The sequence below is a fragment of the Sylvia atricapilla genome, chromosome 1 (genome assembly GCF_009819655.1).
Source record: "Sylvia atricapilla isolate bSylAtr1 chromosome 1, bSylAtr1.pri, whole genome shotgun sequence".
Taxonomy (NCBI): Eukaryota; Metazoa; Chordata; class Aves; order Passeriformes; family Sylviidae; genus Sylvia; species Sylvia atricapilla.
Genome location: NC_089140.1, coordinates 116,537,079 through 116,562,261, shown reverse-complemented (window position 1 = coordinate 116,562,261; position 25,183 = coordinate 116,537,079). Strand labels below are relative to the sequence as shown.

Genomic DNA, 25,183 nt, shown 5'->3' with positions numbered 1-25,183 from the left:
TTTTTCAAAGTAGCTGTAACATTCTTCTGTTCACTCAATCCACCTAGTAGCTGTGTTATTTAAAGAAGCATGGGGACAGCAGGGCAGAGTGGTAGATCCTAAAGCTTTTTTTATGGTTGTAGTGAATGAGAAATTAGTTTGTTCCTGACTTCCACCTAAAAGGACCTGGCTTTTGTTTGATAAACAGTGGGAAAAGAATAGTTTGCTAAAATTAAAGATGTAAAAAAAGTTGAAAATGTAGTAGTTTTTGCTCTTTTTCTGGTCCTTAAGGAGAAGGTTGTATTGGTGTTTTAGTTTATATTAGCTTTAAATTGTACAGGCAGTATGCATTTTGTCAGAATTTAAGGGAGGGGTGAGTAAGGTGAGTTAATGTTAACCCTTTTCTGGAAAGGGTCTGCCAAAAGTAAATACAATGTGTCCAGTTCTGATATGAAAATCCTTTGACATGAATGAGTGAGCTTGGTTTCAAGTAATTCTTCTAGAAGACTCAAAACTGCATTATAGAATGTACTTGTCTCTTTGTTCATAAAGTAGTTAGCATGTTTCAATTGAGCGGTCTCTGCAGGATACTCAGAGCCTGGTAGGGGAGTGCCAACATGGAGAAAGTTCCTTGGATGAGGGCCAATGCAACAAATGCAAGCACGCAAGCTTTGTGTCCAGACTTGTGTTTCAGCTTATGTGAATGGATTTAATGTCCTTAGAGATCAGGCACTGTGGCATAAATTGCAGCAGAAGTACTACAGTACAGTGGGCTTGGTTTCATTCGCTGTTGTTTTTGATGTTGGAGGATTAAGGGGAGGGGAAAGGATCAACTACCCAGGATGCTCTGTTTGGAGGAGTAAGTGAATTTCATTGTCGTCAGAACTAGATTGCCATATGAGTTCTGAAAAGCGTTTGGCTCCTGAGGATAGCTGCTCTAAAAATAGATTTGGAGGAGAGGTTTCTCTTGGGTCCAGTTTCAGGTTCCAGCTGAGCTGCCTTTAAGGAAACTTGTTTGCTCCTGTTGCAAACAGGAGAATATCAGTGAGGATATTTCTTATTCCGCCTTCAGCAATAATTTTTGGAAATACTGACACACTCGCTCTGTTGGTGGAAATCGAGCACTAATGTTATGGCTGACGATACAGGTATAATCCTAACCTTTCTTTTTGTGAGCAAATGGAAAATGTGTACTTGCTAATGCCAGTTATGTATGATTTTATAATCAGCAAAATAACTGGCTTACTGTTGTATGTTTTCTTGCCAGTTTGCTGTCTAGTCTGTGCTACAGGCTGCCTCTGTTCTCTTTGATTATGTGTTCTCTAGACTAGAGGTATTCCATGAGTTTATGGCTGGTAGTTAATTGTAAAAATTTTTTTGCCTGATAGAGCATACATTAACAAAGGAGATACTGTTTTGTCTTCAAATATATGACTTCAAAGTTATTTTTAGAGTATGTAAAATTGCTACAGGTCTTAAAGGTAAGCTAATGTAAAAAGGTTTTTATACATTTTTAGCTAGATTTGGTTTAATGGGGGGTGGGTGACATACAGGATTTTATAGATTTGCTGTTGAGCAGTAGACCATGCTTTAAGACTTTCTGATGTCTGCAGAAAGACATCTGGTGGTGTAAGCACAGGCTTACCAGATATGGCAAGTGACCTACTTCTGACATGGCTGGCAGCATGTGCAGGGAAAGGGCTTCAGTTGAGAATTAACTGTTTGGAATGAGCTCTGAGCCAGCTTCAGTCCTTGCAGTGTTTTGTTCTGACCCTGCAAGTAGCATTATTTGTGCAGATCATAGGTAAATTTTTTTTTGTTACATAACTTCCATTTACATAAAAGTGTTGCGTGATCAAGCTGTCGTGCTTGAGTTGTTATTAAAGAATTTTGTAAATAATTTTGCTGTAAAGTAGAAAGCTACAGCATAATAATGTGTCTTTGTGACTATTGTGAAATACATTCTTACAGCAGAATCTGGTTTTGAGGAATTTGAGTGAAACAGTCTTTTATACTGGAAAAAAATATTATTAGTTCTGCTTGAATACTTAAGTTGTACTTTCTTTCATTTTCCTGTTCTTCTGATAAGTAAAAATGCTTTCTTCAGAGGCAAATAGCAGCAAACAGTAGAAAACAGTACGGTGAATGAGTGTAAATGCAGTAAGATCCTCTTTCTTGTTTGCTCTAGTACCAAGTTGCAATCTGGAATCATTTAAGCTGTTTTTAACCTTAGGGTTTCATTTTAAGTATATACAAAGCTTTTATTGACTGCCTTGCTACACAGGTGTAGTGAAGCCCTGCTGTTACATACAGTAATTGTTTATTTCTCAGTATTAACATTACAGTTCAAGGGTACTATAAGTAATTTTCATAGAGTTGAGCATATTTCTGAATGCAGACACTGCTTGTCTGTCCCTCAGTTTTCAGGCTACCCGTACATTTCTCACAAGAGAGGTGTTACAATTGACCCTGCACATACATAATTAGAGCACTATGCAGTAGTAAATTATATATGCCTGATGTGAGGCTAAGTTGCCTCAGTTTCTTTCTGAATATTATTGGGCATTTATGTTTAATGTAGAGAAGAAACGAAATAGTTGGTCTTTGATCTTTGAAGAGAGTAGCACTAATAGATTCTTTTCAGTAAAATGCTGAGCTGAGTAAGAGTTGGCATGAGCCAGTGGTTTTTATATTGGTCGGAACTTGGTATAAAGTACAATGAATGTAATAAAAGAGTATTTTACTACAGCTGTAAACCTGCTGGCAAGCAGGGTCAGAGAGTATTTATATATAGTTCCTGTTACAAAAATAGGTCATTCGCCCACCTCTCATTCCTTATCTTTCAGATACACCATTTTATTGTAAAAATCAATTGTGTCGATATTTAGCTTTTGAGAGCATTTTTTGTCTTTTTCTACGATCAGTGTTGATGAATACATCAAACATTATTTGGAATTAGTATAAAGATAACAACTTATACCATCACAATACTCATGACAAAGTTTCTTGCAAAATCATGTAAGAAATAGTTTTGCTTGAATTACTAGGCCTGCATGTGGCGGAGCAGGCAAAAGTTGTTTTTTAAAATGGAGTAAAGTGGAATAGACTAATGGACTTGAAAATGCAGCCAAGTGCTGCTCTTGCAGCAGTAATGTCAGGGGGCAGAAGAGCAGACCTTGAGCTTTGGAGGAAGGCCACAGGCAGGCATCTTTTGAAGTACATATTTATTTACTTTTATATATATATATATATACATATCCCTCTTGTATTAAAACAATCCTAAAACAACAGACCAAGCAATTTATGTCTTGTCTAGTGACGATGCCCCTTTGAAACTTGCTACACATATGATAGGTCAAGGTCTTACACAGTAATTTGTTTACAACTATATGTAATTTTTTATATGTTTACTTTCCATATGTGCAGTTACAGATGAAACCATGGTTTGTGTTATATCTGTGTTGTCCTTTTACTTTTATGTTACATAGGACTGAAATTCTAGGGTTGTTCAGCATGATGTGAATCTCTGCTTAATTCTAACATCAGGGAAGATGGTTTTAGTTGGTAAAGTTTTCTGAATTCGAAGTCTTACCCTTAACATAGTTCAGGTTTTAGAGTTTTCTTAGGCTGTTTGAATTGTCACGTTGGTTCTGTAAGCTATTTCGACTAGTTTTGAAAGTCATTTTAGGAGAAATGCCTCTCTTGCAAAGCTTTTCTGCTGGCCATACTGGCCTCTGGTGGCCGTCTGGGAACTGCGGGGAAATAATGCGAAGCATCTCAAAAATGTGAAGCTCTGAGTAAATACACATCAGAGGGGAGCAAGGCAGAATTTTCAGCTAACTTGTAAGACAAATTAGATGGGAGCTTTTGGGTGTTTGGTTGGTTAAGAGGCTTTTGCTTAGACAATCATCAAGCTTCTCACAGTAATTGACCGTAAAATGGAAAGCAAATAAAGGTGGTGAAGTTTAAAAAAATGCAACCAGCCAAAAAACTCCACAACAACAAAACCCATCAAAAATTGTTGCTCAAATGTCTTGTATTCTGTGTAATCATAAGCACTAAGTTTTATAATTGTATCCTCAATGATAATTTTCTAACTTTTATGTCCATTTTTTCTTATTATTTTATTTTAACAGAGACTAAGCATGGAGGAAAGAATGGAAAGAAAGAAGGCCTCTCTGGAAGCTCATTTTTTACCTGGTTTATGGTAATTGCTTTGCTCGGAGTTTGGACATCAGTAGCAGTTGTCTGGTTTGAACTTGTAGATTATGAAGAAGTTCTAGGTAAGAATTGTAAATCTTAAGGTTTTTCTAATAGTGCTATGATATGCATTAAATGAATACCATTTCATGGTTTTAGATGATTTGTCTACTGTAGAGTTTGCAAATTAACTACATGATAAGAATAGGCAGTATAGTTCAAAATACATGCTTTAATGCTGACCACTATTATGATGTTAAAATGGGATTCTCATAAAAGGATGTTAACATTCTCTAGGATGTCTTTGTAACATGTATACTGTAGTTCATTTAAGAGGTCAACTAAATATGCAGTTTGAATTTAAGCTCTCAGAAACTCACAGCAGTGGTTGGAAGTGGACAGCTAATGTTACCTCTGCTCTGATGGATTGTGATGCCTGTAGGGTCAGGACAGCTGATCAGTCATCCTCTCACAAGGGAGATGTTGAATGACCTCAGTTTTAAGCTTATAGTGGTGATAATTGTATCTCAATATGACAATTTTATGACAGCACTGTTAATATAATATTTAGGATTACAAACTAGTCTCAAATTTCAAGATGTGTGTCCATACATACAGCTGATGTTGTAGGATTCAACATACACTTTTGCACCTGGTGGCTTTACAAAATTTACAAATCTGTTGGTACATGTTTTTTTTCTTTTTTGATCTGGACTGATTTTTTTTCAGAAAAACATCTGGTTTGAAACTTAACTGGGTCTAGTGATGCAAATAATGTTTTTTGTATTTTTACCATGCATGCAGCCAAAGCAAAGGATTTCCGTTATAACTTGTCAGAGGTCCTACAAGGTAGGATATTAGAGAAGTAAGCTTGCTTTAAAGTCCCTTGGCTGAAAGTTTTGGTTTACTTTATTATGGTTTTAATTTTTTTTTTTAAGAATTACTCTTCTTCTGCAATGACATGAAGCTCAGCCATTTCTCATCTGTCTCATTCTTCATGGTTTTGAAGATGATATAATTCTTATTTCTAGAGAGTTATATTTTTGCACCAGTCTGCTGTGTTTATCCATCAACAGATACAGCTCCATTCTAATGGATCACTTCCATACAATGGTGATGAACATATTTTTCTATTCTAGACCCAAATCCGAATTTTTTTATTCACAAAACTATTTTCTAAGTACCATATTAGGAACTATATTTTATTAATTTTGATAGCAAGAAAGTTCTACCTCCATTTAGAGAACTACAACTGTAGTAAACTGTCAGACTAAAGGACACAAAGTTCTGCAAGCTTTGCAGAGTTTGATCCTTTTGAAAGTTGTGTCTGAATTTTATCAAGCCTATAATTAGATAACTCTCTACTTGTTTGGTGGTCCCAGGACACTTCAAATCCTGGATACCATGGTTCTATGCTGAAAATTCTCTTTTAATAGAAACTGAATTCTTCTTTTGTGTATCAACTTAGGGCTGATAAAGCTGCAGTTTCAAAAACAAAAAGTTAGAAAACGGATTTTTTAGTCATATACTAAAGAATGGACAATTTTTTTGTCTGCATGGAAGATTATACAGTTGTTGGTAAAATTTGTGAATGGTTTTCCTTTGTCTGGGAAGTAGGCTGTTTACTTGCTATTAACTCGGCACTAAAAACTATAAGCCTATATACCTATCTCTTTTCCGAGAATTTAGAATTGCAGGAAGCATATAATCAGAAAAAAAAAAGTGGATTATTTTACGAATTTTTGTTTTATTGTCTTCCCTTTAATGTGTTGAATGTTTCCCATGAATGTAAATTTTATTCTGAGCAAAGCATGTCCATGTCAAGTACATAATTACAGATTTGCTTTAAATCTACAGGCTGCAAAATTAGTGTGCAGGAAAAGGCAAACTTGTGTTTGGTCTCAAGTGCAGGAAATAAAGAAAGAAACTCAAAATATTTGTATTATTTCCCAGGAAATCTTAAATGCAGTTAAGGATATTACAGCTGAATTGTTAAAAAACATATGATAACAACCTAGCATTGACAGTCAACCATCACACATTGAAAACAGTGGCCCAATCCATAATTGTCTTTTCTTCCTCTCTTTGCCCTTCTAGGCAAGCTTGGGATATATGATGCAGACGGAGATGGAGATTTTGATGTGGAAGATGCTAAAGTATTGCTAGGCAAGTACAAATACAGGTGGAACAATCTATATAATTTAGTTGGCATGTTCATCTTTGGTTTTGTTTTTTTTTAAGTCAAAACAGTATTTCTGTATTGTTTGTTTTTTCCTAGTTTGAGAACTTAAATTGGTTTCATTGTGATGGGTTTTTTCTTTAATGCAAGTTGTACCTCACAGCAGTTTTTGTTCTTTTTCTTCTAATATAGCAATGTTAGTGGAAAGCATTTAATTACTTAGAGGATGATTCTGAAATTAGGTGATTGATGCTACTGTATTGGGTGTTGAAAGATGTTTGTGGTTATCAATAAATTTATCAGATGCAGGACCTAAGATGCTTCAAGAGTGAAAACATTATTAATGTTAACATGTTAAGCCTGGTCCATTTTAAAATTACTTTAAACATGCCTTTGTACTTCTTAGATGACTATTTGTGTAGTGTATTTTTGTATTGTCGTTCCTCTATTCTGAATTCTCCACAAGTCTGTTCATTTTCTTTGCCCTTCAGAAACAGTACATGACATGAATTTTTCTTCTCTGGCATTGAAACGCTGGGTTTAGGCTTCTGTTCCTTGTAACTTGTGAGAATGTCTTTCTGCTCACTGTGTATCTTCTAAGGGAAATTTCAATCTCTAGATATGCTTCATGATGTTGTTTACTTACATCTTTTAAAGCACTGCCTTCTTCAGCTTCAGTCAAGCATAGAATAGATACTTCTTGCATACCTGATGGTAGAAATTTTACTTAAGTCTACTTTTCTTTAGTTTTTCATTAGTTGGTTTGTTCAAATTTAAACCTCTGCTGAGTGCACAAACCTGTAAAATTAAACAAATTAACAAAGCAATGAACTCCCCACCATAGTAACTAACAGCTTGAGCAGAGGACAAAATGCAATGTATCAAACTAGTCAAAGTCATCAGTAGTACATTAGTATGTTATGGTTTGCTATTTCAAATTCATACTCCGTAAAAATCAGCTTATCATAATTTTATTTTTCCTACTTTTATCTGGAGAAATACGCCGATCTTTTGGGAGGATGTGTGTTCACTTGTTTAATCCCTTTACAGTTGATAGAAAAGCCACGTAATCAACGGAATCAGTTTGCAGGGATGTGAATGTGAGAGTCACTCCAAAGAATCTCCAGCACTCTGAATGGCTACAGAGCTACAGATTGGTTGTTAATTATAATTGGTGACTAAGAAAATTCTTGGTATAGTTATAATCCTTGTTTTTCTCTGTCTCTTATGTAGTGTCTAGAAACTGGATATCCTTTTCTTGATGGCAATATGCAGGCAGAAACATTCTGGTGCTTTGTTCCATCTCTGTTTTATGCAGCCTGATATAGCTGGGAGTTCTGCCAGTACATGGAAGTGTTTCTATTATAAGCTTGTCTTACCATGCATTTAAACCTTGTAGTTCAAATGTGACCTTAAAAGGTCACAAATCAAAATTTATTTTTATTATTTTTGAAAAGTTGCTTAGAAATAGCATTTAATCTCATTTAAATTTGAGAATAATTTTTGCAGTATGAAAGAAATGATAAGCTTTTAAGTTTTGTGACACTGAGAAAATTATGAATATAAATTTTTTTTTTTCTAATGACTAGCATGGTATATTATTAACTGAGCTTCCCTGTAAGTTAGTGTGCTTGTTTGCATTTAAAATTCAATACAAAATAAAAAATGAGCACCACAATGCAGACTGGAATGATTTAATTGATGCAGAAACTAGAGGACTGGATTCCCTCTTGAGGAATTTGTCTTCCAGAATTAAGTCATTGTAGTAAAGGAAACTGAATACTAAGCCTGCTTTCTGAATATTGAGTGCAAAGCTCCTTTTGTTTGTGAGGATTTTGTTAGTACATATGCTGTATTTGGAGGCTTATTTCTGGGATTTTTTTCTGGGTCAGACTGCCATAACAGTGAGTGGTTTCTCTGGTACAAAAGGAGTTACTGCAGTTTGGTGTTTAATGATAGGAATTCATATGCTTTTTTCTCCTCTGTTCATTAGTATTACAGCACTAGTATTGAGTATCGAAGCTGTGGTGTTTACAGTGGTTTAATGTTGTCCACTTCCATAACCTTTAGTTTTCACTACAAATTTCAAGATTGAATTTCATATTAATGGTAAAAATCTTTTAAGTTTTAATTAATTTGATTAGCATTTTCAGAAATGCTTTTCCCAGCATGAGTTTATTTTGTATTTCAAATAATAGTTAAGTAGCTGATAATTTAATAATTTTCTTTGCTACTTGGTCATGCCTAAGGAGAAGAATTAAAATTTATTATTTTATTTCTTGTTTGTATAAGGTACGGTAGGAGCTGTTCTTTTTTATTTGTTGGAATCAAAGCAGGCTTCATGATTAGCTTCTCTTGAGGAATTTGTGGAATTTTCAAAAGGATGTGCAAGAAGTTTGTTCTTCCCCTCTTCCCCCAGTTCCCATGTAAGAGAAGGAAAAAACAAAAACCAAAAAAAACCAAAGAACCTAGACCCTCTCCAGTCAACCAACCCCAAGTAATTATGGAGTATTGTGGCATTTATTAAACAATTATCTGTGGTGGAAATGCAAAGTTGTTGAAGCTACTTTGCCATTATCTTGCAGATTTTGTCTTTTTGGTAGATATTTCTGAGGTTCTGTTTACATAATTCCTTCTGGTAATGGGAAGAGAGGCTTTCTGCTCCTTTGGGGGCTGCTGTTTGCAGTACTTTGCTTCCCAGCTTTTGTCCACTTCATCCTGATTGTCCTCAGATGTGTGTTATTCTTAGGGGGAGTGCTATACATCTGTCCTTGCTTTAAATCAGTAGAGTGAAGCAGTGGCTTTAGTGGTATTACCAAAATAAGTGTATAGGGATAGCAATTTCTGTTGTAATGGTGACTTTGGAGCCAAACTGTTTGTTTTGTACTTCTGCCCCTTTTAACAGGCAACAATATTCTGAGAAATTCTCTTTAAATTGTTGCAGTCGTTAGTACAGTTTTGGAACTGCAGCTACAGAAAACAATCCCTTTATGGTTCTTGTGCATTTAGTTCAGGGTAGTCCAGCTATGCAGAAAATGGCAAAACCCCCTCCTCGTGTATCAGCAAATAGTAGTAAGCAGTAGGATCCAAGTAAAAAATCTTTTTTTTTTCTTTTGTTCACCTGCTGTAGAAAAATATGTTTGCAGGCAGTCACACTGAGATTGCACATTCAAAGAATCTGTAGTGAGATAATAGGTGTTAAGAGAATGCTTTTGCAATGTTCAGATGTTTAGGATAAGTTTCATGCTCTTCTCTATTTTTCTCATGTTCTGCTGTAGCACTTTCAAATATTAAGGGTTTATGAAAATGTGGTCATTTTCATAAAAAGAGGTATTTACAGGAGTAGAAAGGTTTTGTCTTGTTAAATGCATGTAGGGAAGTCCTGTGCCCTACTGCTTGTGGTAACTATTGAACAGACAAATATTTGGACTCATCACTTGGATTTAAATTGTCATGTTAAGACTTCTTATGAAATAAGGTAGCTATATCTTGTGTGTCCCTGCTTTACTATGGTATGGGTGCTCTGCTTTTGTCACCATTTTCAGATACTTGTTACAATGCTTTTTGTGAGCTTACCAATTTTTTGAAAAGCAGTTCTTGATTATGGGGGCAAATGAAGACAAAAAAGAGTATTAATTAGCTGGCAGGTTTTTTGTACTCTTTCTTAGAAAACAAGATACACATATGAAATCCTGTGGGTTTTATTCTTTATTCTGAAATGTTGTCTGAGAGTTTTTTTGGTTTTGTTCTTGGGTTTATTTTGTTAAATTCAAAGACCATTATTTTAATCTTGGATAATTTTTGCAAAGAATTTAAAGAAAGGATTTAGGGGATTTTTGTTCGGTGTTTTTTTAACAAAGATTGTAAGACACAGTCTTGCAATTTCTGTGGTTCCTTTCGGAGTCATAGTATTTTCAAAGAAAATATGCTGCTGTACTCCATTTTATAATTGCCCCAAAGTCTTATTCTTAACTTAGTGCAATAACAGGGGCATCTATATGATTCTGCACGTGTGTAACAAAATGACTTCTAAAGCCTGAGGACTTCTGGAAGTAGTGTGTTGGATTTTTTTTTCTTTTGTTGGAGTTTTTTCTGCATTTTTTCCCCCATTTTGTTTTTATATGAGATTCTGATAGACTAGAATGATATGAATATTAATTCTGTATTTATAACTTAGATTGTACTTTTAGGATTTTTAGATTCAAATTTTCATTCTTATATTGAGATTTCTTTCTTCGATAAATATCCTTACTTTAGTTTATGTCTTTACATCTTGTATGATCCAAGTTTTGAAAACAAATTAGAATAACTGAGTACTGTGCATAAAGTTGTTTATAAAATTTAATTTTTATAGAACTAAGCCATGGAAGAAGTTGGAGAGGGATATTTATAATACCTTGATTGCCTCCTGGATTCAATCTGTCATTTTTAAACCTTTGGGCTATCCAGTGAAAAGTTAAAGAGAATGGCTGGTCACTCAAGTAGAGGTTCTGGACATCCAGGTACAAGGATGTGGAATATCATGGACTTGGAAGTTTCTTCAGAATTATCATTGATATTTTCACTATGTGCTGTAAGAAAAACATGTTGAAATGTGTTAAATGTCTCTGCCATGAACTTCTCTATCTTGAATGTTTCATTAACCTGCATCTAATATTGCTTTGTAATCTGCATGTACAACATGTTCACTTAATTTTATGTTTCAACAATCTGTCTTCACCTTTAGCTCACTTTTCTGCTTGTCTTTTCAACACAAATGAAGGTTTGTTCTGGTTAGAAGTGGGGGAAATTCCTCCGTCTGCAGCTTTAAAGCATACCAGTAATTGTTTGTTGTTGCCTGGTCATTCTGTTGTGCTTTTCCTAGAATGGAAAATTTGAAATTTATTTAGTAACAACTGTAAAACAGTGATTTTAATTAAAAATACCCAACAAACCTAGGCAAGACCAACCCAGAAACAGAAGGGGAAGAAAGCATTAGCCATGGCTCATTTGCACTTTACAAATGCCATTTAGATCACTTGGTCGTGTAATATTTAATAGTAACTAGTAGTCCCTAATATATATTAGGGACTTAAGCAGTGATGAGCTCAATCTTTGCAGCTCTGGCTTTCTTTACTTTAGCTCTTTATCCTGCTTTAGATTTTCTATATTACAAGATTTATACCCTGTATTGGCTACATATTCATTTTAATCTGGTGTTCTGTATATCCTCAGGTGTGGAAATAATTCCCGAGGATCAAGTACATCATATAGAAAATCTATCATAGAAAAAAATGATTGAGAAGCATGTTAAAAAACCAAACAAGCAAGCAAACTGCAAAATTACAGCCCCCCAGCAATTAGAATCCTCACTTCTAAGCAAAATCAAAATTCTGCATGGATAAGAATGTTATTCTTAACAGTGTGTCTGTGACAAGTTTGTTTATATACTCTGCTTTTAAATGTTCTTGGCCATCAGTTGCAAGCTCTCAAATTTGAACATGATGGTTTTAAAAATAAAACAAATTGAGTGATTTTAAAGTAGTAGAAGATTACTGATAAAAAATTGTCTAAAGGTGAATGCTGTGGCAGAAAACCTGAATTATAAATGGGTTTAGTTTTAGGACTAGGAAGAAGGGAAAGCAAAGCTACTGCCATTTTTTTCTCTTCTTTTTTTTTTTTTAAAGTAAGATTCTGGCATAATATTTTGCATGCTTATTGCCCAAATTACAGTCTGTATTGGAAAGAGTCAACTTTTTTAACATCCTTTTATTTCCTAGTTAGCATTCCAGTAAAGACTTCTGTGACAAGAGATGTCTTTCACAGATCCTCCTTTTACAGTTTCCTCTTTCCACCTAACTGCTCTCTCTTTTTTCCCCTTCCCTCTCTCTCTCTCTCTCTTTCCTCTATTCTTGTATAGGCCTGACCAAAGATGGCAGTAATGAAAATATTGATTCCCTTGAGGAAGTCCTTAATATTTTAGCAGAGGAAAGCTCTGATTGGTTTTATGGCTTTCTCTCATTTCTCTATGATGTATTGACTCCTTTTGAAATACTAGAAGAAGAAGAGAGCGAAGCTGCAGATGATGTTGATGGTACGTCACAGAATGAAGGGGTTCAGGGAAAAAAGACTTGTGTTATTTTGGATTTACAGAACCAGTGACTGAAAGACTAATTTGATTGGCTTTCGAAAAGGTCCATGAAATCATCAATCTTAATATAGCAAGAATTTATGACATTGAGGGGAACTTCTCAAATGGACGCTCTAAAGATTGAACTAAAGTTAGGCATGCAATGCTGTTTCAGTAGTTGAAAGCCTTTCAATAATTTTTCCATTTTTGTGACAGGATGACAAGTATTATGCAGGTGTGTAAATATGTAGAATAAAACATGTATCTGTGGTTGTGTAGTTGGTTTCTGTATGTGCTTCAATTTGTGCATTTTGTGCACAAAACTTACAAAGCTTAAGTGTAATAATCTGTACTGTTAACACTATAACATTTGTCTTTCTAGCAAACATTAACTGAAGCATTTTGTAACAGCCTTGATTATATAAAGTATTCTAGCATGACTGCATTTTGTAAATACGTATTATTATGTTAATCCTTAATATACACATGACAATGATAATTCTCTTGTTAAATATAATTTTAATAAATAACTTATTTTGTGATTTACTGCTTTCTCAGATAGGTTCTTTTTACTTGTTCAAAGAAAAGCACTTAGTTTATAAGTGCTTGAAAATTTTACAGAAGCATTTATTTCTAAGTTAGCTAACATTTAGTATTCAGAAGCTGCTCTGTCATATGGTTTATTCCCTCTGATTTGTCTGTTTTCAAACCAAATCTTCAGTCATTTCTTTAATATGACAATCACATTGCAAGGGCTGTTCCAAATTTCTTTTAGTTTTTAAGGTGGGCCTTCTGTGGAAGTGGGAAGCTGTGATTTTATGTATTTCTAATGTAATACTGAATATATTAAAGACTAATTGGAAATTAGAATTTAATGTCTTCTATTCCTTGAGAAATTGAAATATTTAATGTAGTTTTGCAAATTGGAGTCTTTATGAAACTGTTTTATGACAGTTGTTCCAAAAATGTTTTCCATGTATGTGAATTGTGTCTGCTATCATGAAGTTACTGGTATAGAAAGGCAGGTTTATAATTGTGTCCTGCAGTTTGTATCAGGTATCAAAGCTGAAACTGAGCTGTCCTTTTAAAACATGAATAATGTAATCAAACAAATTACTATTAAAATTGTTTTTTGTAATGCCTGCTTTGCTTAAGTTTGTATTGGTTTCTTGTATGAAGTTGATACCGAAGTTTAAACAGTACTGGTTGCAGGCTGAAAATTTAACTTTTTTTTTTAAATAAATAAGATTTCATTTACTTTGGCATGCCATTTTTAAAGCAATTTAACATGCCTTTTTGAAAAAACTTCCTCTAGTTCATCCAATTCAGGGTACTATATGATCTTTTAAAAGTGATAAAAATGTGCTAGTGTTAATAAAGTGAAATGATGTGATGGGCTAATACTTTTGCTCAAGGTTTATGAATTAAATAGAACCGTGAGAGCATTCTTCCAAATATTTGGGGATTAGGATATAAGAGAGCTAACAACATATAAATTTAATGGTTTTTAAAACAAGATATATGAAGTGTAAGACAAAGAAAAGAAAGAAACCCCTAAATATTATAAAAATAAACTCTAGTAGATCTGGAATATTACTGAGCAGTTTGTTAGCAAGTGCAAGAAATTTGCAGTGTCTGAGATGTAGGAAATAAGTAAGCTTGGGTTGTTTTGTTTGAATTTTTTAATCTTAATTTTAGAAGCAGGTTTGAGTTAGAAATAAGAGTTTCATCTCAAGAGTTTGGAATAATAATACCTCTCAGTGTTAATTAAACATTGTCATGGAACATTGAATTCCATCATAGATGCTTCAGTAATGGAACTAAATAGCTAAAATAGAAGGGAAGCAACTGTTATAGGAATTCTGTATGATAAAGTGTCACTGTTAGGGACACGAAAGAGCCACACTCACTCATGTTCAGAGGTGAGCAGAGAAAGAGAGAGTTTATTATGATTTGAAGTTTAAATAGGATTTGGGATTTGATCAAGGATTGGGAAATGAGAGGAACACCTCTCTGACCCCAGTGGTCAATTCATCAGTCCATTAGAGACTGGAATGAAAACAATCTGTTTTGTTTATGGTACATGTGTGGGAATCTCCACAAGAAATATGTAAACAACATTAGAAGGCTAAAGATTCAGGGCGACAATGAAGTTTGTGAAAAACGAGGTTCACTTTTTATGTAAATTTTAAGAAATAGGTTTAATAGAAAATAAGACAATTAGGAGATAGGAAAAAAAGCAAAGTACAGCCAGCTGGGTGACTTGGCATTCAGCCAAGTCCACACCCTGCTGTTTTAGAAACTTGTATTAAATATCCTTTCTGTTGTATCAGTCTGTTGGATATTCATATTTTTCCATAAACTAGTTTCCATATTCCAGGGACTGTTTTGCATGGCCCCTCCTTGGGTCCGCTTTTTAGAGCGTGCGTGTTTCTTGGCTGTGTCTTCATTATCACCTCCAGCTTGGGCCTTGGTCCATACTTTCTTCAGATGGGAGATGCTGATAGTTGGTGTATCAATAGCAGAGTCTTCTTAAAATGTTCACTGGATGTTATCCCAGCCAAACAGACGGTTTAAGCACACTATATCACTACTACCACTATGCCTAATTTTCTTTACTAACAGCAGAAATAAAAACTTACATCCTTACCACAAAGTTATTAATCATATAGTACACATCTTGCAGAAAAGCCAACTTTATCATAGGCATTTATAACAAAATTTATACAAAATAGTTAAAAAATTAATTGATAAACCAGAAATTTGGCAAGTGAAATGGAAGTGGATTGCTTGAACCACAAGAAAGCTACAGGTACTGAGATAGATGATCAGTAAACAGTGAATTAGTTTAATCTGGGCTGCAGATATGAAATGCAGGCCAGCAGAGCTCTGATTTGATATTGTGCAACTTCCTTGTTGGTTTTGTTAAACGTGTAGGCATCTGCTTGAAAACAATTACAGTGGGAATGAGGAATTTGTCAGGGGAGAAAGGGTGAAGGGTGAGTGCAAAGACCAGTGTAAGTGAAGAGCTTTGTAGGGTACTTTGTTTCTGGAAAATAGTCTTCTCAGAAGTGTTCACTCTTGCCTGGGGTTGTTCCTGTTAACAATTGAACCCTCACCTGTGGTGAGCGAAGCCCTCTAAACTCTCTGAAAGTTTGAGATGGAGGAGTTTGGTTTTCATGTATTCTATTAATGGCTGTGATTACAAGCAGAACTTGGCTAGTAAGGATGGTAATAAGATTTAGTTGAAGCTTTGGTTATAATAGCGTGGCAGGTTTTTTTGTTTGTTTGTTCATTTGTTTTTAAAAAAGCATTTAAGAGCAAGAAAAGTTAAGCTGACCATGATGTGCAAGTAAGCAAAGAAAACTGAACAGTATCCCAATTTGTTTGTGAGTTGGCACAAATTGTTTGAAATTAGTTGAGGAACTTGAAAACTAAATTTGTAGTTTGATTGTTTGTGACTATAAAAATTCAGTCATTAAATTAATTTTTAAGGTATTGTTAAAGTGTGAGTTCCCAGCCATGGTGTTTTGCCTTCTATTATTTTAGAATCATTTTGGAAAGCAAGGCTTTCTCCTGCAGTTTCTGGTCTGGGATTTTAAAATAGGAGAAAATTAGTAGCAAACAATGTTTTTTATATGGGAAATATATTGTTTAAGTGATAGGAACTTGCTGAGTTTTATACCTGGCAAGGAATGATGCTTTACTGACTTTATATTAAATTGGACATGCAATTTTCATTAAATACCCTCTTCATTAGATATTCCTTACAGTTAACTTACATTAAATTTTCAGAACTCCAGAGATAAATGTCTTTGACTAAAATTGTAGTCTTCCACTTTGTCCAACATTTTTAGAAATCTGTAGGATGTTTTACTTTGTCATTTGTTGGTAAATGTTTGATATTTTAATTGCCAGTCGTCAAACAAAATACTGCATTAACCTTTGTAGCAAAGCTTTTGCTTGCTTTCTTGTGATACTAATGAAAAAAAATTTATAGGGGAAAAAAAATCCTTATTACCCGTACATCTGAAATGTAAAAAACTTCTGGAAGCTTTGAACCCCAGATTTCTGTGACCACCTTCAGCAGTATTTAATTTGAAAGTAAAAGAGTGTTATGTGGCAGAGAGAAATCACAATGTTCATAATGTATAGAATAACTTTGAATTGAAGAGAATAAAGAGTACACTGTTTGCATATCTGTTAAAATTCTTATTGCAAAACTTTTTTGCCACTATTTCCTCCCCTGCCTCCTTTAAAAATTTTCATTATTAGTTAGTCTCAATTGACTGGCTATAGAAGAAATCTTATTTTCATAAGTTATTGGTATAGGTTGCATTTAGATGGCAGCATAGAAGAAGAATATATTGAAGCATTAAAAAGATTTTAATTTCATTTCATGGTCGTCTGGGAGAGGTAAAACCCACCTGTATTGTAAATGTAATTTGAGAGCTGGGGAAAGCTGCTGTGTACAGATCAGTCATTTTGGAGAGATGTGTTATTCCCTGTTAGGTTTCCATCAACTATCATAACAATGTCACAGTAGCATGAAATACATTAAGTATTGTCTTTCTCAGGATTAGGTTAGGATGTATGTCTCAAGATGAAACTAATAAAGGCAAGATTTTCTTGTTGGTTTCTTACATCTGCTCATACAGGATGCGGCAAAAACATCTGTGACATGGTAGAAAGCAAACGAAAATGCTTTCTACCATGTATATCTGATCTGATCTGGAATTGTCTTCTGACATTAGGCAGTTAAATAAGCAAGAGATATTAAAGCAACATACGGGGAATATACTGAAGTTGGATGTTTTGTTGTTTCGGGGGGTTTTATGCTAGTTGTATGAATTAAAAACTTGCACTTGGAGAGTTGCAGGCTTTGGTAAGACAAGTGCTCTGAGCTCAGTTTAAGGTAAGTGGGTGTTAACTTTCTGTCAGTAAACTAATTTTGTTTAGCAGATGATCTTGTATATCTAATATAGCATATTATAAATGCACAATCATAGTGATCATTTTGTGCAGGGGGATATACAAACAATCATTTTTTCTGACTTGCAGTTCTTCTGGAAAAGGAAAATAAAAAGGAGATAAAAAAATGTTAATAATGATTTTGGCTTACAGATTTATATTTCCTCTTTTGGTACTGCAATTTTAACATGTTTTGCTAATTTTCTGTGTGGTTAAGGACATTCTTGATGGAACATCATAAATTAAGGCAAGAGTCTGAACACCAGTCCTAGTGTTTTAAAACTTGGCACTTTATATTCTGTTATCCAGGCTTTGCATAAATTGCAGAAGGGTGGCAAGTGCTGTTTCTCAGCTGCTTAGTGCTAACCTGGCCCATGTGCTTTCGACAGTAAATGCAAAGTAGCCTCTCCCATTTTCACATCTAAGTGGGTAAACCACCTTAATTAGCTCACATTTGTTTCCTCATGCAGCAAGTTAAAATTGTTTATGCAGGTAGAGGTTGTGGAGAAAATTACTTACAGGAATTTTTTCACATGGCAAAGCCTTTTGTCTAGCAAGGCTATTAAACTTCTCAGGATTATTAAGTAAATAAAATAGTATTTGCACATGCCAGGTTGCACAATATATGGTTAAATATGAGAATGTTATTTGTCAACATCTGGGAAACTGCTCAAAAATTGAGAGCTTTTTGCCTGGGTTTTTTTTTTTTTTTTTTCAGTGCTTATCTTTCTAAATAAAAATAGTATTTATATATTTTTCTTCTGATCCGTAAGTTCTAAATCTGTGCTGTCACTTGGGGGCTGTTTGTGGAGAATGTTCTTGAAGGTTTGTATGGGGAAAAACAGAGGAAATGACTGGACTTCATTGCAGAATAAGAATGTTTTGTAATATTTCTGAGCTTCAAAGGATCAGTTAAGTTAGCATGTTGAGCACCTTTAAGCACTATATGAAAAAAAACCACTTTGAGAGGAGTATTTAATTTATAGAATGACTATTTAAAGCAGTTATTTAAAAAATACTGTAAACCTATCTGCCTAGGTTAACTTGGAACTCAACTTTTTAATTAACAGTAGCAATAGTAGCCATTTCTGACATTCTATTATACCCACATTTGATGTTATAAATTGTATATTTTCTTCTTACATTGCTAGCATTGGACATTTATAATGTGGGATCGAATGAAAAAAAGAAGGAACTTTAGCTCAAAACAAATGTGAAGCTACTTTAATTAGACTTCAGAATAAGAGTCCACAAGTTCAACTACATGATTTATAGAATTCTGAACATTTGTTTGTGTGCCCCCATGCTGTAAAAACTTAAGTGTTTGCCATGAATTCCCTTAGGTGCCAGATTTTGTCACATGCCCTGGAATTGTTATCTTGGAAAACCAAGTGATTTGCACCTATCTTGCTTCAGCCTAATTGGGGCTGACAAGTGCTGTAGGGATTCCCCCTTGTAGGGGTCATGTCCAGGTGGAAATCAAGATGCAGCAGGATTTTGGTCTTGCATAATACTAATGTTTTAAAATATGTTATTTTACATACTTCCCTTGTGAACAGGTCTATTAATAATATGTTAAATTTTACATGATTTATGTAATTATGTCATGAATTGATAATTTGCTGAGAACTTTACTGCTATTCATTTCATAAAAGCAGATTTAAATAAAATTACTGCTTGTCTGAATATTTAACAAGTGAAATAGCAGTAATTAGTGAACAAGGTATTTTGTAATCTTTCAACATAGTGCATATATATTTTAAAATAATTTGAAATATCTGTATGATGGTTTTTTGTGTATACTGATACTTGTAAAATTTTACGGTTTTCCTTGTCAACACATGCTTTTAAGAGTATCTTAAAATATTAAATAATGTTTAATTTTAATATGAAAAGAGGAGAGGAGCTGGAAATTTAAATATGGCTTTGTGCAACTTTTCTGAGTGCTTTTTATTTTCATTGATGATGTAAATGGAAATTGGAGTCTATTTTTCCTTTTATATGAAAAAAGAAAATGTTTACTTATTCTTCCATGCATGGCTTAGAAATAGTAAGCCTGAATAATGACTTTAATCAAGTTAGAGCTCTGGACTTCAGCAGTGGTGGTATTCTATAAGGGAAGAGCTTGAAAAGACTCATATCCCAGGTATGAGTTTGTGAGGAAATTAATCTAAAGCCTGTGACTAACCCTTTTTAAAACAATTTTGGCCATAATGTCAACACATGATATTTTGAAAATGTGTAGTATAGAAATGCAATGCAAGGTAACTACAATTACTTTAATGGCTACATTCTTTAAATTAATGATATCATTTTTTAGTATGGGCTATCAGAGTATTTTTGGTTTTTTCATATTAAGTGTTGATATGTTACACAGTTTAGGTAGATATTTTTTTCTGGAAACCTAAGCTCATGGTGCAGATGTTCAGCTTAGGTGTTTTGTATGTCTGAGAAGCCTAGTGTTGAGACATAGGAATATCTCATGTTGTTTAGTGATATTTGTAAAAGTTTAAAAATACATATTTACAATTTTTTTTCTTTCTAGTTGGCTTTTAGGTAGCAACCTACATGATTTTTGTGGTTAAAATTGCTGTTTGTGGGATTTAAGTCTTAATCCACAGCATCATGATAGTGATAATCCAGTCTCTTTTAATGGTATTAAAAAGATGAAGCTAAATATTATTTATATTTTTGGAAAGGCTTTTGCCTTTAGGCCTCGTGTGGTACTAGCTGTAAAGTACGATCAAGAGGCTGACTGCTCTCAGTTTGTTAGCTACAATGGGAAAAGAAGACAGTACCTGATTTTGAAGAATAAGGTTTATTTTTAAAAATAAAAATCCTAACTGTCTTAAGTAATGTCTGAAGTAATGCAGTAAGTATTTTAAGTCTAATGAAATGGGAACTGCTTTTGGATCTGAGCAATACCTTTAGCAAAACATTATTTTCCTTTGGATAAGCAAACAAACATTTGTTGTAATTTGTGGTAAGAAAACAGTCAATTTATATACCCTGCAGGTACCTGTGTACTGAAGGCCTTTTGAGTTTACGTGTTTATAAAATATTTATGAAATTTTGTAGAAATATATATTAGTGCGTTTGAGAGGGGACTGACAAATACTTTGCAGAGAAATCAGAGGGAGTGTTGGTTATAATTATGTGGCAGCACTTGTCTGCAGAGAACTGAACAATCTCCAGGTTAAGACACGTCACAAGTAGGATGCATCTGGTAATGTGGTACTTTTCTTTGATTACTTAGTCTTTCTTATCAGTACTTGTCATGGTCCTGCAGCTGAAGTTGCTTTATTTTTAATGAGTTAATAGTCTGTATTTTTCCATAAAATGTAAAGAGAACTTTTTACATAACATGGCAGGTTGGGAAATTTCATGTCAAGTTTGTTAAACATCAGAAATATGTTCATAACCTATTTCCATTTTGCAACTAATTAGGTGAGGAGCCAGGAGGGGTAGCCAAGAAAAAAACTAAACTCAAAGGTATTTTTAATGTTCTTTTTCATGCGGAACTTTATGCAGATAATGATGTATGAAATGCATGTGCATTACAGATACCAACTGTGGGTTATAATGTTTACTAATACGAGCTGTGTTGGCTAAGTATTTTCTAATGGTGCAGCAAACTATTGTTCTTGCAATTTTTCAGTATATTTTTTTACTACTGATTGAAATTTAGTGGCAATGCGAGTGCTTTCCTAACTAGAGATTATATTTCATTTGTGTGGATTTTTTTACAACAGATGTCTTGTTTGGATTGTAAGTAGTTTGTGATAACCTGATATTCTGCATGTTTTTAAGTAAGAACTTGCTTCGTGTCAAATCCTCTTTGTTATCATCCATGAATTCATTATTACTATATTGTATTTGGACTCAAGTGCCTTAATTCTTCTAAGGCTGTACTTTAATAGTTTAATCTGTTTTGTTTTTTTTTTCCCTGTGGAAGTTGAAATTTAGGCAAAATTCAGTAACTTCCCCTTTAATATTATTTGCAGGATTGATTGCAACATTTTCTAAAAGCATAGTGTGGGATAGCTTGCAACCAATTTATGCCATATATTTATTTATAATTACATTGCTGTATGAACAGGTCATAGTGTTGAAGACAAAAAAAGCTAATTAGCCTCACCAAGGTACCACCAAAAGCTAATTAGCAAACATCTAGGTACCAGATGTACTTCAGGTGCTTAGCTTTTTATATCTGCTTGGTTATCTCCAGGCAGCACGAGTCTATGGAAGCAGTCTCTGTGTTACATTAACAACATACGGACTGTCAGGTGCTTTTTTCTGGCAGTATATGATAGAAGCATGCTGTTCACCATACAGACCTTCATGAGGAAAAAAGTGTATTTGCTGAGGAAAGCTTGCTGCTCATTTCAGTGTGGCTTTCCTCAGCATCTTGCATTAAGTTGAAATTTTTAGCATTTGTTTCGCATTGTGCTTTGGTATAACTTGGTTGCAAACTGCATGTTTCCAAGAATGTAATAAATGTCACTTAGCAATTCTTTCCCCAGTTTTGGATTATTTTTCAATGTTTGATATGAGAGCAAAGAAATGGTGTATTTCAAACTTTTTGTGTCAAAAACCATTTAGAAGAAAATACGATGTCATTATTTTTAGACTGGGACTTGTAACTGCATTGTTCACTCCAGAGAAACGTTACACAGTGGCTAGGGGTAGACCTGCTTTCTCGCCTCAACAGACTGCAGTTTCTCTCAAAAGTCTGAATAAAAATAGGCCTGATTATTTTTAAAAGTCAATATCAATTTCTTAATAATGTGGGAGTATTAATTTCAAAATCTAATGCAAATACTGCATGCAGATTTAATGGAAAAATATCTCAATTTTATTAACTTAAAAATTCCTTATTCTGGAGAATTCTACTGGTACTGACAAATATTTTGAAAACTATGGCAAAATGGAAGTAAATATTGAACATTAAATGTATTGAACATAAATTTCAAGAATTCTGTTTTGATTATTTTATGACATATTATCTGTATACCCCTGTCACAGCCAAATGTTAATTGAAGTAGAGAAAAGAAGCACAAGAGACACAACTCCAAAAGTAAAATAAAGAAAAAAAAAAAGTTACTGATAAACTGAAAAGCAAAGTTGTAAGAACCAATTTACAATTATTGCTTTGATTTCACTGAGTTTAGTCTAACCCAGTTAACTTTTTTGGACTTAATTCAACAGGACATGGCTGCTTCTTCTTGCTTGCACTTCTCAATACACACTTTTTTATCTTTTTTGTGTCTTTGCTTAATATGAGATAAATATCAATAAACCATTGTATTATGAATTTGTGTAATAATGTTTACAACTGTTACACTGTTGTCAAAGGATCAAAATTTATTGTGATTCTCATGCTCATAGGCAAAAGGGGTTTTAGCATTCTGCAGAAGTTAGCACTAAGATAATAGTGGCATGGTTTTCTCTAGATTAACACTTGGATGCAGCTGCAGTATAAGCCAAGGTTATTCACTGGCTGCATGTTGTGAGATGTTCCTAGAAGTCAAAACTAATTTTTTTAAAATTGCTTAAAGCTTAGGAGTTAATGATACTAGTTTAAATCTAACAAACATTAAGTAATAACTTGATCAGAGCTTTTACATGGTTGTTCATAAGATATTTTTTGGCCTAAGATTGGTTCTCTCACTGAACATTTCCTCTTTTTTAAATGAAAAACTAAAAAGTAAAAGAAGTTATTAAAGAATCACTCAAGAAAGTAAGGGACAAGCAGGAATCCAAGAAGGAGGAAAATGAAGAAGAGAAAAAGAAATCCAGGAAAGGAAAAGATGCTACTGATCGAAAGGACAAGAAACCTGTTGATACGAATAAATTAAAGAAAGATTCTGACAAGGTTAAAAGAGACAGAGGAAAGGAAAAAGGCCAAGATAAAAGTATAAAATCCAAGGAGACTACAAAAAAGTCAGCCAGTGAAAAGGATGGCACCGGTCAGGTGGGAAAAGACAAAGAAACCAAAAAGATAGTTAAAAGCCAATCCAAGGAAGACAAGAAAGAAAAGAAATAAACAAGAGTTCCTGTTCTGCTAATGAGGAACAGACCTCAAGAATGTAAAATTCAGCATATTATCTGAACGTGGCAAATAGGGCAATAAGAAAATATTTTCTGGAAAAAAGTGTGAACAAAGGTTATATATAATATTTTTAAAGAACTGTTCAGTGTGTACTGGTATTGTAAACACAAAGCAGATATGTCTGCTATGAAACTCAAGTATGTACATGTGTTAATGTGCCTGGCTACCAATGTATATTAAAAACATTTAAATGTCAAATTGATGCCGGTTACTTCAAGTTATTCTAAATATGAGTTTGGGGTTGGTTTGTGATTGGGTTTTTTTTTCTTCCTTGTTTACTTGTATTTGCTTGATGTGGAGATGAAGGTCTAATGTTCTATATGAAATGCAGGTTTAAAAGCAATATTAACAGGCTCATCTGGACACATGTAGTAGAGACTCATAAAATATTTCTATTTCATAGAGACAACCAAAAGGAGCATTAATGGACTGTAGTGTCATAGGAACTAAACAAATCAATGTAACTTCTTCTCTGCCAAACTTTTTTCCCATAGGAAACTATTTCTTATCCTGAGAAAACTATTTTTTACACAAATAGTCAAACCAACCTGAGTGTTGCACTTTTTCATGAGACCCCAGAGTATACTCAATCAGAATGTTCCTACATTTTTTGTCTTTTGGTCCCACGACAATATATTTCTGCTTTTCTTCCATTCCCTATTAATTTAATTATTTTATTTCTCTATATTTGTGTTGGAAAGCTTGATTCATTATAACTTATTATTTAACTGTGTTCTGATTTCTTTCCAAGTTTGCCAATCTTTTGGTAATGACTACTGCTGAAAATTAGGCCACCTATTTCAACACTGATAAGTACTGTTGTATTCCAATTACATTTAAGATGTGATATGCTAGTACTATTCTATTCTGGTTGAATCTGTTTAGAGAGCACCTTATATATTTTTGCAGCTATTATCTTCTTCAAGTTTAAGTGCACTTTTAAGTGTATGGTGCTTCCATAAGCAAAATCTTGTGTTAGTTTGTTCTTACAGCTGTATTTTTAGCATCAAGGAAGGATTTATCCAGCAATCTCATTAGAATAAATAAAGTTGCAAAGTATTTCTGCAGAGATAATAGAGAGATTTCAGAATAAATCTATGGTTGCTTTCAAGTTTATTTAAAAATGAATATTTTCCAAATAAATTTGAAAGCAAGTATATTGCATGAATGGCACAATATAATTACACAGATTCAGAACAAAATTTGTAATGGAAGTTTTAGATTCATTCTTGGTGTACTCCAGCATTAGTTTCAAGAAAACAAAACTGAGGAGTGAAATTGAGACTGAGTATATATATGCATGTGGATGATAATTTAAGATTGAAGTCCTGGAGATTAATTCTGTCTGTGATTTTGCTAAAAATTTTGTTTATAACTGTTTGCAATACACTTCCCTCAGCTGTTCCATACGTATGTCTGCATCATGCTTTGATCCCTAGAATTACAAGATATGATAGTAAGGTTAAAGGTGATTTCTTTTTTTTTAGAGAAAATGAAATATTCAAATAGTTATGAAAAATAGTTCAAATTAAATCTGTAGAAAACAGTATAGTATCTTAAGATTCTAGCTGTGATAATTAACAGAGATGATTTACTCTGAGGTATTTTCTAAATATTTATAAACTCATGAAGA

At 33.8% G+C, this 25,183-nt stretch overlaps 1 protein-coding gene across 4 annotated transcripts in view; it reads left to right on the top strand.

Moving 5' to 3' along the window:
- The window catches only part of ASPH (aspartate beta-hydroxylase), a 110,668-nt gene that overhangs the window by 12,612 nt on the left and 72,873 nt on the right, over nt 1-25,183 (top strand). For 2 of the 4 annotated variants that reach the window (XM_066331679.1, XM_066331670.1), the window contains exons 2-3: nt 4,116-4,262; nt 6,277-6,345. In XM_066331679.1, the coding sequence (XP_066187776.1) occupies nt 4,116-4,262; nt 6,277-6,345 (216 nt within the window). Of the gene's footprint in view, nt 1-883; nt 1,128-4,115; nt 4,263-4,876; nt 5,029-6,276; nt 6,346-25,183 lie in introns of those variants that run through there. The other 2 variants (XM_066331687.1, XM_066331695.1) reach the window with 2 other exon arrangements.